Source organism: Agelaius phoeniceus, chromosome 2 (assembly GCF_051311805.1).
Source record: "Agelaius phoeniceus isolate bAgePho1 chromosome 2, bAgePho1.hap1, whole genome shotgun sequence".
NCBI lineage: Eukaryota > Metazoa > Chordata > Aves > Passeriformes > Icteridae > Agelaius > Agelaius phoeniceus.
Window position 1 is genome coordinate 27734081 of NC_135266.1, and position 15475 is coordinate 27749555.

Sequence of the window (15475 nt, forward strand, 5' to 3'; positions counted from 1 at the left end):
TTGCTATTGATATGATGACCTTTGTTACAATAAGACAATAATCAGTAAGCAATGGGAACACAGTTTAAAAAGTTGAACATTCCCAAAAGGGCTCAATTGGCTCAAAATCTTAAATTTTTTTAAGGCAATGAAAACTGATGAAGCTTGAATGCAAGTCAAAGGTAAGACTAAAATTTCAAAGGTGCTTACTACTAAGTATCTGAGTAAAACTGGAAGTCTAGGATTCTCTTCTAAGAATTCTAAGCATTTTTGTCACCTGCAGATGTAAGGAATAATTCCTCTTTAAGTCTACATTGTGAGGCTTTTTTCTAGTTTGTACTCTGCAAATTGAACTAGATTTATGCACTAATTGAGGAGCTTATCTTAAACCTCTATGGCAGAAACAGTTTAAATTTAACTGCTACAATTACAAGTCCAGCATTGTATATGGTGGAGGGAATAAACAGAAAAACAGAGATGAGTTTTTGGAAAAGAAAAAAGGTCACCAAGTTAATTAACCTAATAATAGCTAACAGAATAATGGTAATAAAGGATTACTTTATTCTGGAGAGTTTTTGCAGTATAACACAGAGCTTTTCCAAAACTGCAATATCTAGCTTAGAACTTCGAAGCAATACAGAACAAGTCTGGAAGAAGGATTCATTGCTGCAGGCTTCCAGGAAAGGCTGTAAAGAACCTGGAAAAGAAAATTATTTAAAAACTGTACCACAGAGTTCAGTGCAGAGGAAAGTATAACTGCTATTGATACCTTTAGAAGGCCTTAAATGCTTCATGCTGTGCCATAATTACAACAACCAAATATTTCAGTTTCTGTTGAACATGTGATGCAAAACTCAGGTAAAACTAAAAACTGAAAAAATGCAGGTTCCTTAGAGTTCTGACACTATTGATCCTTGAATTAAAGCAGTGTCTATTCTCTTGAGAACAAAGGAAAACAGGAAACAGAATAATTTTAAACTCAAATAAAAAATCTTACATTGAAAATGTTTATGCAATGCTCATTTATCATGGTTCTTTCCTTCAGACCATGGGAGGGGAACATTAAGCTGAGCAAAAAGATTCAGAAAGAAATATTTTAAACTGCTGCAGATCACATGGGCAGGGATAGTACATGTAAGAGATTGTGTGAGACCTGAGAGTCTTTCATCATCAGCATACTGTCCCTGTACTCAGTTTCAAGAGAGTAAACACAGTAATTAAGAGGTAAAAGTGAGATCTGTACAAAAATTAAACAAAAAAACCCTTCCCTTAAAATAGTAGATGAGTTTTTATGTCACACTGAAAAGCATTTCCCTCTACCCTGTTTCCCAAAATCTAGTAACTTAAAAATAAGGTTAAATCTGTTCTCTGGTTATTTAATTTTTGGTTCTCATATTACAGATTAATTTCTAGCAAAAACATAAAGAAAAGAAATAATGATTTGTTTTTCCTTAAAATTAACAGACTTTCATATATATACCACAAGGCATTTGCATTATAAGAATACACATGCGAAGAAAATATTTTAATTGCATAATGTTAAAATATTTAATGTGTTCCACTTAATAAGAAACTGCAATATGCAAATGACAGCATAAACCAACAAACAAGACATTAAGAAAAATTCATATTCTGAATACTGTAATTTATAATTAGGATACCAAGATGTTTTTATCAGTACAAAGAGGGCTGGATGTACGTTTTGGTCAAAATTTTCCCCTTCCTCATTCAAGGACATACAATTTATTAAATGTAACAAGTAGCCTTGGAGTGAATTCAAGGTTTTAATTTATTTCAGAAGGTTTACTGATAAAAAAGTCTGAAGAAATGCTATGGAAAACTGTTTGAAATAGGGCTTAAAAAAGAAACCAACTTGGCATTTAAAGTCAGCCCAAGAGCCTAGATAACTAATTTTTGCACTGTGCATTTATGCTGAATATTCAGTAAGGACCCAGTTATTCCTATTCCAACAAATGACCAAGTGCCACCTCTGATACACAGGGAACTCTTGAGACTTGTGGGCCTTTGCTGGTTTATACCCTCAAATGAAGACAGTGAGAAACAGCAAATGCCTCTATCACAGATCAGAGAAACTACAGCTATACGACATCTTTCCTTTCTTTTCAGCAGAGGTGATTTTGCTCCTTTGATTTAAAATGTTGAATTCAACAGATGGAATCCACAACATACATAATGGAATGTGTGGATGGAAATCATACAGATGCAGGATAATAACAGAATTTGGTAGCAAGAGGCCAACCTTGCAGCAATAAAAAGCAACAACAACTGATGTTCTGTAAAGTTTGGAAAAGGTAGGCAGATGTTTTGTGGTTTGCATAGCTGAAGTATCCTCTGTTCTTTACCCAAAGCAATGCAAAACAACAATTAGTCAAAGACATATGCATTATCAAGGCAATAAATCGCTATAAATTAAGTTGATTTTCTGTTTACATCTATTTCTGTGTTTTTTGCATTCTTCCTACCATGTTTAATACACCTATGATTTTATGCACATTGTCCTCTCTGTTTTAGCACTACTTCCAGCTACAATTTGCTGTCTCTAAATTGTAACAGCAATAAATATAAAACCAGAATGGAAGTACAGTAGAAAAGAAAGCAGTAGTCAGTGAAAAAAAGACAAGCAAAGATACTATTTCTCATTTTATTTTAGCTTATGGTCTTCAAGGCATACCACTTTTAATATTTTTTTCAGTATTTCTGTACTTTCTCTGCAGAAGGTATTATTTTTCAGAAATTGTCATATAAAAAAACCTCAGGGCTATCTGACAATTACAGCAAACAGAAAATCCTTAGATGAGCTCACCACATGTGCCACATTTAGTGATACGTGACTGACATACACTCGGTGCTCTTCATTGAGCCACTGCTCTCTGTGGCAGAACTCTGGGGTTATTAAGTACATACAGCAGAGCCTTAAACCTGGAAAAAAGATTAACTAAAATTTCACTTCTGGTATGATGCTGTAATGCCCTAGTGAGTCTAGCTTGTTAAAATCCATGACAAGAGGTGACAAAACTATGAACAGAAACAGCAAATAAGCAAAGTCCAATGAACACAGTTGCCATCTTAAGAGTGCTTCCTGGACAAATATTTCTATCACTGAAGAGTGTTTAAAGTAAAATTTCTGTAAATAGCAGGAAGAGATAACCTTCTCTAAAGCAATGAAAATCTAGGACTACAAGTTATATAGTCTGTAACTTTATAGTAATTCTATGGACCTACAAATTTATAGAGATTCTTCTAAAATTTGCAACAGTTCCCCCAAATGACTGCCTATTCCCAAGAAACAGAAATGGTCGGTCCTATCAACCTGCATGCACTGCACCACTGATGAAACGTGTTTTAACAACAAAAACTTGAAACAGTATCTCTTACTTACTAAAGATGCTTATCAGAAAGAGAAGAAAAGAATAAATAAATGTGTGAAAATGCTGACATTCAAGAAACAAACTGAGAAGAAAGGCTTTTCTTCTTTCTATTGCCTGTTAAGACAACAAATGGCTTTAAAAAACTCATTTAGCATGACTTCTGACTCATCTGACCTCTGATTCATGAGCTATCTGCAGGTAACAAAGACTGCTTGGATGAACAGGGCAATCCTACAATTTATTCCTATAAATACCCTTAAATAGCCATAAAATGCTTTTAATTCCTTTTCTGCAGGGTAAACAAACACCATATTTAGCTGACCTGAATATTTCTTTGCTGCCCTGCTCTTACTGGTTCCTTAACATATTACATTAAAAAAAAACAATACACACACACACACACACACACATATGCTGTAAGAATGTTCTGACTTTGAATTTTGCAAATTAATGTAAAAGACAACATTACTTTTAAGACAGAAGATTTTTCCTATAAAACAGAAAAGCTAACATGATAATAATATCTAAATGTTTGGAAAGTTAATCACGTGAAGCCCAACTGAAAAAAGTACATGTTTAAATGGACTTTCTGTACACTGTTTATATATTCAATTCAGATAAGCCTTTGAAGATTATATTCTAAGTATTCAGAAAATGAACAAAAAAAATGTCTAATTTAAATGCATCTCTAGCTGATTAACTAAAAATAATAAGCTTCATATTTTTAAATATTTTGGTGGCTTAGATTCTGCACAGATTTTGCTTTTAACTATTTTAGAAAAATATAATTGGAATTTATCCTGACAGGACTTTGTCACAATTTAAAATAATCTGCAAAAGCCTCCAGTGGTATCCTTAAAACATTAGAGCATGCTGTAGTTGCATTAACTTGGCCTGATTGGTAGACTGCAACGAACAATAAGCAATTTATCATTGTTGACAGGATTCATATGAAATTTACCCTCAAAGTAATCAGTCACACAGCATAAAATCTCACCAGCTATAGTTACCCAGAAAATTCTGTTTTCATACCTAAAGCTATGTGACTTCAGGAAATAAAATGACAACTCTAAGTTCGTGTTTCAACAAATTACCAGTTACAGTTTTGCCTCATTTTCTAATTGAGAGAGGATCTGATGGGAGAAAAGAGAACGCGTCTCAGCAATGCAAGTGAATGATGCAGCAGGGTCCCCCCACCAAGAGTATCACCACCCTTTACTGGCTGTGAGGTGGAAACAAAGCAAAGGATGAGGAAAAGCCTACCTAATGCCTTCACTGCCTCAGTCTTTAATAACAAGACCAGTTGTTTTCCAGGTACCCACCCTCCTGAGCTGTAAGACAGGGACAGGGAGTAGAAGGAGGCTCCCATAATCCAAGGGGAAATGGTCAGTGACCTGATGCACCACTCAGACACACAGACAAGCCTATGGGACCAGATGGGATCCACCAAAGGGTATTGAGGAAGCCAGTGGGAAATGCTCACCAAGCCACATTCCATCATTCACCAGCAGTTCTGGTTAATGGGGAAAGGCCTGGGTACCTGGAGCCAGGCAAATGTGACACTCATCTACCAGAAGGACAATTCAGAGGCCTGTCAGCCCAACTTTGGTGTCAGGGAAGGTCATGGAGCAGCTCATTCTGAGTGTCCCCTCATGGCATGTGCAGGGATCAGGCCTAACCAGCACAAACATGGGTTTATGAAAGGCAGGTCCTGCTTGACCAACCTCATCTCCATCCACAGCCAAGCAACCTCTTGGTGGATGAGCAAAAGACTGTGGATATGGTTTACCTGGACTTCAGTAAAACCCTGTTTCTCACAGCATTCTCCTGAAAAAGCTGTCTGCTCAATATGTGGAAGAGTGCACTATTTGGTGGGTAAAAACACAAGTAAAAATTCCCCAGTCTGGTAAAAAACAAGTCAGGAAGCAACACTTTGCAAAGAGAGAACAGTCAATGCAATGTATTTATTGGATTTGGACCAAAGAATGGAAAACTGAATATATGTGCCTTTCAGGAACTAGAGCTGAGAAATAAAAAAGAAAATAAAATGTACAATAGGTTTTTCTGTAAGTATGTGTATAGGAACTCCAGTTGTTGAGGAAGAATAGTCAGGTATTTTTGTCTGGTAAATAAATGCTACAGCAGTTACAACTAATCTAAGTGTCAATACCATTTGAGAAAGCAACACATGATATATTGCAGAAAATGGGGGTTAGTAGAATGGCTGGAAGGTGTGCTGTAAGGAATTCACTAAATATGAACTTCAGTTTTAAACACTGATTTTTGCAATTGTGCTTATCTGGTATACTAGTTAATGACTATGGCATAAAAGTAGGAATAGTCTATTGAAATTCCATGCTGGAACTGCCTACTTAGAATGCAGCAGGTATAAAATACATGGAAATCAGAATTATCTTACTTGCTAGAATAGCAGAAGCATAAAGTTGATATACTAAAAATCAACATACATTTTTCCTGGAAAATCACTGATGATCAAAGGATGGATTTGATCATCAGAGGATGAAAGCTTTTGCTGTGCTGATTGAACTCAGTTTGTATTTGAGCAATCAACACGGCCTTACCATTAAAGACTGATTCTGATAAGGCCTGACAGAGAAAAAAACACTTTACAAATAACCTAGGTAGCATTTTAAATTGAAGTTGTACACTACTATGGGTTTCTTTGTTCAAGAAGCCAGAAAAGGCTCAATGAAATACCAGAATCACAGAAGAAATCACAACTCTCTCAGCACACACCTGAAGGAGCTTTGTTCCAAACACAAATGCTAAGAAAACCTTAGCATAAAAACATCACCTGTAGTTCTGTAACATTAGATTGCAAGTGAGAAGGTATATAAAGTCTGAGCTCTGACAATGCACAGACATGACTCAAATTATACAATTTTAAATTTCCATTTCCAAGGAAAGCCTTTCATTATGGAATTATATCAATTATGACATTGTTCCAAAAAAAAAGCTGGCTAAAAAGTACAATAGTTCTAACAGTCAAATACAAAACAAAATATGTATAAAAATATTTTTCCTACTTAAATAATTTTATGGAAAAATATAAAACTGTAAAGTTTTTATTAAAAATTCTCAAGTTTAGTAAATAAGAGCAAACAATATCTTACTTGAATAAACTTGAGTGTTCTAAAGATTTCATAACTTAAATTGACAGGAAAGGGGATGTGTATATCCAAATACTGATATAACCAACTCTCTTTAACAAAAAGGTAATTTTTAAAAGTTAACATTCACATCTACCTTCAAATTGATACACTGCTTAAGAACCACATTATTACCCAAAATGAATAGTGAAACCTTACTTCTGAAATGGCTACTTGGCTCTACATAACTTTATATTTAATGGCTCCTTTTATTTCTTGTTTTGGAGCAGATGAGACAGGGGTCCAAAATTCAAAATAGCTAAGCATTACAAGACTGTTGCTAGAAGAGGGAGAAAATAATGACACAGATGTTATTTGTTATTCGAGAAGGGCACTTCATACTAAATGAATTTCATCAAAATCAAAGTATTCAAACTAAATTTTAACAGCATTAACAAAAATGTGTGCAAAGTTTTGGTGTACTTGTTTGCTTTCAGCACATATAGGTGGGTCCTAGCATTATCTAGTCTGCATTTAACAGAGTTAGACATCCTTATCTGTGGTTAAAATATTAAACTAAAACATCTATTAATCCAACACAATTATCCACTGTTTTCAGAAGAATGAAAAAAAATTACAAAGGTAAGATAGGATAATAGAGGAAGGATTTCCTTTCAAATGGTTTGTATTTCAGTGCTCATGCCATATAAGCTGTAAATCATTTCTATCATTATAGCTTCAAAACACAAGTCCTCAGGACAATTTCACATCTGATTTTCACACAGGTGAGGGGAATCCTACCTTAGTACAATATTCACCAACTAGACATTTTTATCCTTCCAGTGCTGCAGAATAAACTCACTTGAAAAGCTGCAATCCTGCAAAGTTACCAGGAAGATAATATGCTGGAAAATGTTGAATTTTAATCTGTTTAGGCATATGAGCATTTTTTACTCCATGCCACACTGCATGTAATCTGTAAAGTTTCAAAATGCTAAGACTCAAAAGGAAACATAAAGGGATAGGTTTGAATTTTCTTGGCAAATTCTGACCATTGACTTTTTAGAAGTACCCACAGAACAGTGCATGTTGTAGAATTCCTAGGATCATTTATGGAAGCATTCCAGCAAAAAGGGAAAAAGAAGACTCCTCAATGTAAGAAGACTTCAGTTTACATTTAAATAAGCATAGCTTCTTACTATGGAGAAAATCCTTTTATCTTCACTGGCTTCACTAACTTCCCTATGAGACTACATCTGGACACAGACTTGGTTATCCATGACCATAATATTTTCTTCCAAAAAAAAATTAAAACTATAAGTAAGGTTCAGTGAATATGTAAATACAGCTCATTTTTGAAGTTATTAAAATTATTCAGTTATGTCAATATGGTTAAGAAATCACACTTAAGCCCTACCAGAATGTGCCATAACTTACAGTAAACTTGAGAGCATCATTTTGAGATTTTTTTGAAGGTGCTCTCATTTTGATTTGTGAATAAGTACACACTAATATAAAATATACTCTCTGCAAAACAGAAACAAGCCTGAAGACAAAGTATGTTCAAGTTTTATTTAAAGCAAATGCCAGTGTTTCGTAATGCCCAGTGAGCAGGTAAGCTTGGATTTCATTGAATGAACTTAAGGTTGAAAAAGGGGAATGTACTAATCTACCTGACACAGTCAGATATCATTGCAGGAGGAATTTAAGACATATGATGTCTTTGTATAAAAGTGCAAAATGTGAAACTGAGGCAGGGAGCTCTCTGTCAACAGTTTCCAAATCAGGCATGAACCAGACTGCAGTTAACAATGGTATTTTTGATAGGTGAATATAAACTCACTACATCATTTGAAACCCTTTAAACTGATTTACAGGTTTAAAATAAACACAGTAAGCAGTGTGAGAAGACAGGAAGAACATTATTGAACAAGATTGCATATGACAAGTATTCAGCTACAAAGTGATTTAATACCAATGATGTGATGTTCTTCAACACCCACAGAACAAATTTTCTTGATGAGGTCATGCTATTTATTACTATATTGTTTCCAGAAAATATTTCAAGTCTGGTATCCAGGAATTCTCTTGAACAGTGTGCTGCAACTACTGTTCTAGAAACAAGGTCTGCTGAGGAAAGAAATTTGTATTCTTAGGGAGGGAGCTTTGGGGTATGAAGATGCCCTGGAAGCTACTGTTTCATACTATAACAATCTGGATAATTAGAAGTAACAATTACTTTCATTATCAAACATTAATTTTCATAGTAATTTTAATGGGAAATGGTAAGAGCTTTGTTAAGCAATAAATACATTATATGCCATTTGACTAAACTGAAACATTGGCATGTAGAAGTTAATGTTTTGCTCTCAAAATTTCAAAGGCAGTCAGAGCACTCTGCATTTGTGGAAATCAATCACAAGCCATTCAGCATTTAACAAGATATTAAACCTACTTTCTATGACAATTCTATCAGAGAAGATTTTGATTTTAGATCTGTCTTCACAAGGGTCATAGCTTAGAGATGGGACTAAAAACTGAACACCATGGCCTGGTAGCCTGCTTTCCTTAACTAAAGTAAGGAAACCTTCAAAAGCTCTGGTACTGAAATCTTTCTTCCCTATTAAATGAGCAGGAATAGATATATCCTTTTCCTTAATGAAAAGCAAGGAAGATGCCTTTATAGGTCACTCATTAGATTCATAGACCAAAAGAAGGATCAAGCTGAATGTTATGGCAATCATCTGAAGCCTCAGATTCAAGGAAAAGAGCACCATGACTAAAATAACACTGCAGGACTTGATCCCTTGACTCTGCTTTCATCAGTCAATCTTTGTAGCAAGGGAAAGGTTGGCATCCTCCAGAAAACAAACATGGATTGAAATACTGGCAATGGGTATGGAGCACAAAAAAGAAATTGAAAAGGATGTAACTGAACTGACAGTCCTACTGTCTGACCATGGAACAAGAAAGGAACCAATGAGATAGCTACAGTAAAAATATAGCTAAACCAATTTATACACCATTATGTACAGTTTGAAACAAAAACATTAGCAGAATCTAATAAGAGAAAAGAGATAAAATATCTTTGTAGAGTTGATTTTCTACTATCATGTTCACAACAAGCTGTTAACTCCCACATGTAGAATTTAGAAGCAACCTGTTACTTCCCCTAAAGGGAGCTGACTGAACTAACCAGACTACAACTTAGGCCACTGAGCTCATCTGAAAAAAGAAAATTCTCCAGCATATAAACAACATGAAATATAAATTCCTTAGAATTATATTGTTTATCATAAGAATTACCTACATTTTCATTTCAGTTACTTATTAACTTTCTAGCACAGGTTAAAATAAGCAATTTGCTAACAAAATGCAAGTGGTTAGGTAAGGACCCACACAGCTGCAAAACTTTATTCCTCAAATCTACAAACAGTAGAAGTAAAGAACAGAATCCACAGAAGTACTGGAATATGGAAAAAACCCCAATACTATGAAAGCATAAAAGTAAACTGAAACTGAAGTTCTTTTGACACAAAGTAAACTGTGTGAATTACTGCATAACATCTTTAGCAGCTCCTCTCACTCTTATGCCCTGAGGAGCATACTAACCTCAACTTTTTTCTCCCCTGACATTTAAAAGTCAGCCTTTGGTCCAACTATGAATGAGTTTGTATATGACAGGAACAATGATCAGTAGAACATTTTACCTCTTCCTTAGGCCTTAAGATTTGTGTAAAAGAGGTGAGGCAAACAAGATCAGCATACATATATATATATATTATATATATATATATATATATATATATATATATATATATATATATATATATATATATATTTATACCACACATACATGTATATTCTGTATATCACACACATTGTTACAATTCCAAATATGTTAATGATTGGGTGTACTGGTCTGGTTGAGACAAGAGCTAATTTTCTTCACAGCAGCCCCCAAAGTGCTGTGCTTTGTATGGGAAGCTAGAAAGGTGCTGGTAACACACCAGTCCTTGGCTAGTGCTGAGCAGTGCCAGCACAGTGTCAACACTGTATCTGTAAATTCCCCCTCACCTGCAGGCTGGGGTTGGGCACGATCCTGGGAGGGGACACAGGCAGAGCAGCTGAGCCAAAGTGACTCCCATACCATATGGCATTAGCTCAGCAATACAAGCCAAGGGAAGAGAGGAGGAGGAAGACATGAGAGGGGAATGGGGCATTCCTTATTTATGACATGTCTTCTGGAGCAAACTCTATGCATGCTGAAGCCCCACTTCCCAGGAAGTGGTCAGACACTATCTACTGATGGGATCTTTTGGTTTGCTTTGGTTCCACGTGTGGACTTTGCTTCTGCTTTAATAAACTGCCTTTATCTTGACCCAAAATTTATTTCTTCAATCTTATTTCCTTTTCCCTGTTTTGCTGAGGAGGGGAGTGTCAGAGTGGTTTGGTGGGCACCTGGTGTTCAGCCAGGGCCATCCCATTATATTAGGACAAAATAGTGGGATTAGTTTTTTTAGAATTATACAATGGCATGGAAACTCACAGATGTCAGGAAAATAACAGTGCAGCCAAACTTGATGCAACTAAGTTTCAAGAAGCACATAGAAATTAGCTTCCTAGGGGTACCAAAAGTCTTAAACATTTCTTCACAGAATTCCACAAGTGGCTCAGCTGGAGAGGTACACTCCAGGTTTTATCTACCCTTGTACAGAGGAGATGCAGAAAGAGAAAAAAGTACTGAGGTATGTCACATTTCAGACCTCTATCATTTTCCATTGAAATGTTGGTGTCGTGACTCTCACAGATTGTTGATGCTAAACTCCTGAAGAGAGATGGACTGCATGAAAGGCTGTCTGCCAGTAACATCCACAGCAGAGAGACTATTAATTTTAATTTGCCATTAAAGTCTTGGACAGAGAGAGAAAAAAGATGATACTAATGCCTCAGCTGTTGCATTTGACATCATATTTTCAGTAAGTGAAGCACCATCAGTGTTGTGTGAACTTGCAAGGGAAACCTGAATTCTGAACCCACTGTACCAGACATACTATGAAGCCAAATAATGATACTGATCCAAAATATAAGAACATGCAAACCAATCCCAAATCTGCTTAAGCAGTACTGCAGACTCTCATTCTAGCTTCCATCAAGAGAAATATCTGTCTTAGACTAATAGGTACCTTCAGAGAGACCTCAACAAGCTAGAGAGCTGAACCATATGAAGTTTAACACTGTAAAGTGCCAGATTCTGCACTTAAGATGGGGCAACTCTGGATGTACAGGCAGAGTGGGGAATGAGAGGCTGGAGAGCAGCACTGAAGAAAGGGACCTGGGGGTCCTGGTCAGCAGAAAACTGAACCTGAGCCAGCAGTGCCCTGGCAGCCAGGAGGGCCAACCCTGTCCTGGGGGGCATCAGGCACAGCATGGCCAGCTGGGCAAGGGAGGGGATTGTCCTGCTCTGCTCTGAGCTGGGGAGGCCACACCTTGAGTGCAGGGGACAGTTTGGGGAATAAAATATAGAGAAGTCATTAAAGTATGAGACTGTCCAAAGCAAGGCCATGAGGATGGCAAAGAGAGGAAGCCTTATGAGGAGCTGCTGAGGTCACTTGGTCTGTTTAGCCTGGAGGAGACTGAGTGGAGACCTCCTTGCAGTCATCAATATCCTCATGAGGGAAGAGAAGGGGCAGACATCAATCTCTTCACTCTCATGACCAGTGTGAGAAATTGAGGAAATGACATGAAGCTGAGTCAGGGGAGGTTTAGGTTGGATATCCATGGAAAGGGTGGTTGAACACTGGAAGAGGCTCCTCAGGGAAGTGATCACAGCACGAAGCCTGTGTGAATTCAAGAGGCATTTGCACAACATTCCGGAGCACAGGGTGTGACTCTTGGGGTGTCCTGCACAGGGCCAGGCATTGGACTTGATGATCCTGATGAGTCCCTTCCAACTCAGCACATTCTATGATTCTGTGATTCTTCATATGCAGCTTAAATAATTATCCTCAGTATATGAGGGAAACCTAGGCTTCATTTCTGGAACATGAGAAAAATAATTTCTCACAGGAGAGAGAACCTACCTAAGGACCTCAGCTAAGTCTGGACTGCACAGAAACATTAACATTCATTGCTTATTATAAAAAAATATGTACAGGCAGTTACAGGAAGTAGTACTGCAACACAGTGGTTATTTCATATCTGATTCACATTTTTCAGCCTGGACAACTAAGATTCAAATCTGTAAAAACACTCCATAAAAAAAAACTTAAAAAACAAAGTTATAGAAAATTATATGCTAGAAAAATTTCCACTGGCCTTTTTTCCAATTTAATTTCTAATAGCTTCATCTCTAAAGGTATTATTTTTGAGCAAGAGTATTGTAACACTCCTAGAGAGCCAGAAAATTACTGCAACAAATTGAGAGAATGCCTAGGATGGTATATATTACATTAAAAAATAGAAGTCTAGACTTTGCCTCCTGTTGACTGGATGCTGTCTTTTTGGGTAATATGACTCCATATTTTAATATATGGCCACTACCTATCTCTTCATATTTAGGGCTGCACATGAATACAGCTTTAAAACTGAGCATGAATTCCTGTTTTACTCTAACACAGAAAGTTCTCTTCTGAATAAGTCACTGCTGCCTTCCAAAGTTTGTCTTTAATGACTTTTTAATTGGAAACTTACAAAGGAATGAAAACCCCATTTCCCATCAGCAACACTATTTCTCATTGTTAAAAATTTCTTGCAAAACACTATGTATTGGAAAAGAGCAGACCATGCCTAATTTGTGTATTGGCAATTTATTCTACCAAAGAGGCTCTACATAATATAATCTTTATATCCAGTTGCCAAGAAATAATTTTCAATCAAATGTCAATTTAATTACTCTTCCTTCTCTGATTTTACATAGACACAGCTTCTCTGAGAAGCAAGAAAGCAAAATTTGAGTCTCACAATGTATCTTCATTATTCTTCAAACTGCAGGCACCTAGGGTATCAGAATGATATGCTAGGTAACTGAAGATGTACTGTCACAGTCATTACCCAAAGAAATACCAAACACTGTCCATCTTGCTTAGATGGTTACCTTTGTGCATTCAATTAATTCTTTCCCCATCACAGTTATGACTATTAGGAAGAAAAGTGTAAGACTGCATTCATTACCTGGTCAGAAAAAGACTGCAAGGAAGAATAGAACTTTAGTTAAATATTTTTGAACTTAGGTTGCTACAAAATTGCTTTTTTCTCAACGCTATACCATCCCAAGTCAAACATGCTTTCTATTTTACTAGTGCAATGCATAATAACAAAATACTTCCAAAGCAATATGCATTTTCTATTCTTAAAGGCAGTGAGTGATTTTATCTTTAAAAAAAACCCACTCACAAGGTTTATTCAACGTGGCATTGGAATGTGTCACTACCTTCATGCTCACCCAGGTGGTTATCAATTGATCCTTACCTGTATCACCTGGAAAAATGCTGTGGCAAATAAGATTACTAATGCTTTTCTAGGGCCAAGGCACAGTAAAATTCAGCAAAACATAAACATCTCATCTAGAAATACCATTTCCAAACCCTAGAAACTGAAAAATGATTGGGGATGAGCTGGTCATCCAAACTAGGAAAATAATTAAAATAGAACCTATTTTTTATCTCCACCTTCTGGCAGGTTTTCATGATTTGGGTTCCCTGGCACAGCCTGACTTCAAAGAAAAATATCAGCAAGGTAATACAGTGGAATAAAATGAAACCCAACCAAAAAATAGCTACAAAATTTCACAGCAAGAAATAAGAAAGTAACCAGGATGAAATACAAAACAGTGGCTGAGAGGGAGAGGAAAACACAAGATGACTCAGAAAAAGAGGGACAATTCAGAAATGCATTTTATGTCTTTACTGAATGTACACAGTACAAAGAATTGCTAATAGTACATTAGACTATACAGCTTTTACACTGTATTTTTATATGCTTGTCCATTGTTTATATGCTTTCCTCACCTGTTTTCATAATGATTTTTTTTTTTTTGTTACTACCCACATTTACCAGATTCCATGGTCATCTGAAGTAATCCATCAAGAGCTCTGGAAAGCAGACTTGTACTGGATACTTTTAGGTGACTTAATACGACAGGCACACATTGGTATTCCAAAAATAATGCCTTCCCTTCATCTGTCTTCAAGTCTGCACGAAGGGACTCAAATGCCTGAGCCAGGTAATCCACTGAAAATACCAAATACAGGCAATAAAACTTCTATAATCCTTGTTTCATTAAGCATGTGAACAACTATCTGACAGCTACCATGGCAGATACACACTTAAAAGTTAAACATCTGAAAATATTAAATTTACTTATTATTTGAAGACACCCTCTGCCTATTTTTATTCCTTAACAATCCATTGTGAGTGGAGAAAAAGATTATCTACAATTCATATGTTTAAGAAAAATATACCTACAAATGTAAAGTCCTGCAAATATTTTGTTAGAGGAAAGAAAATACAAACTCACACAGTTTGAGACAATGCTGGTTTCAACATCTGGGAAACATCTATTAAGGGAGTCAGTGGCTGATTTGTCTGAGTGAGAGCAATTATTTTCATGAGAGCAACTAGTCCCATTCCTTCTATAAAAAGCTGTATATTTCAGTATAAACACTTTATATTCTCATCCATTCTGAGAAATTATAAAAAGGATGTAGATTAAGTGGACAAATCTATTTTCTTAACTTCCTGCTGTCAAATCTTCCTCAGTATCTTGGTATTGCATTGATCATCTGGAGCACAGAAAATTAAGCGGAAGGAAACAATTTATCCTACTGCATAAGTTTAGCTATGGTGCCATCTGCTGGATACTGACATTTTGAAGGAATGAGGACATATGTTCAAACAAAATCTGCTATTTTATCACCAGATCATTAGTGCCATGTGGTCAGAGTGATCAAAATTCATACACGGTGATATCTGACATATGTTTAACAACAGATGATA

The 15475-nt window shown here is 36.1% G+C and overlaps 1 protein-coding gene across 2 annotated transcripts in view; it reads right to left on the reverse strand.

The window, feature by feature from the left end:
• CCDC138 (coiled-coil domain containing 138) overlaps positions 1-15475 on the reverse strand; it is a 31503-nt gene that overhangs the window by 1351 nt on the left and 14677 nt on the right. Inside the window, exons 13-14 of one of the 2 annotated variants that reach the window (XM_054655169.2) lie at positions 14528-14710; positions 538-676 (exon numbers count right to left, since the gene is read on the reverse strand). In XM_054655169.2, the coding sequence (XP_054511144.2) occupies positions 538-676; positions 14528-14710 (322 nt within the window). Of the gene's footprint in view, positions 1-537; positions 677-13224; positions 14711-15475 lie in introns of those variants that run through there. The other variant, XM_077173363.1, reaches the window with a different exon arrangement.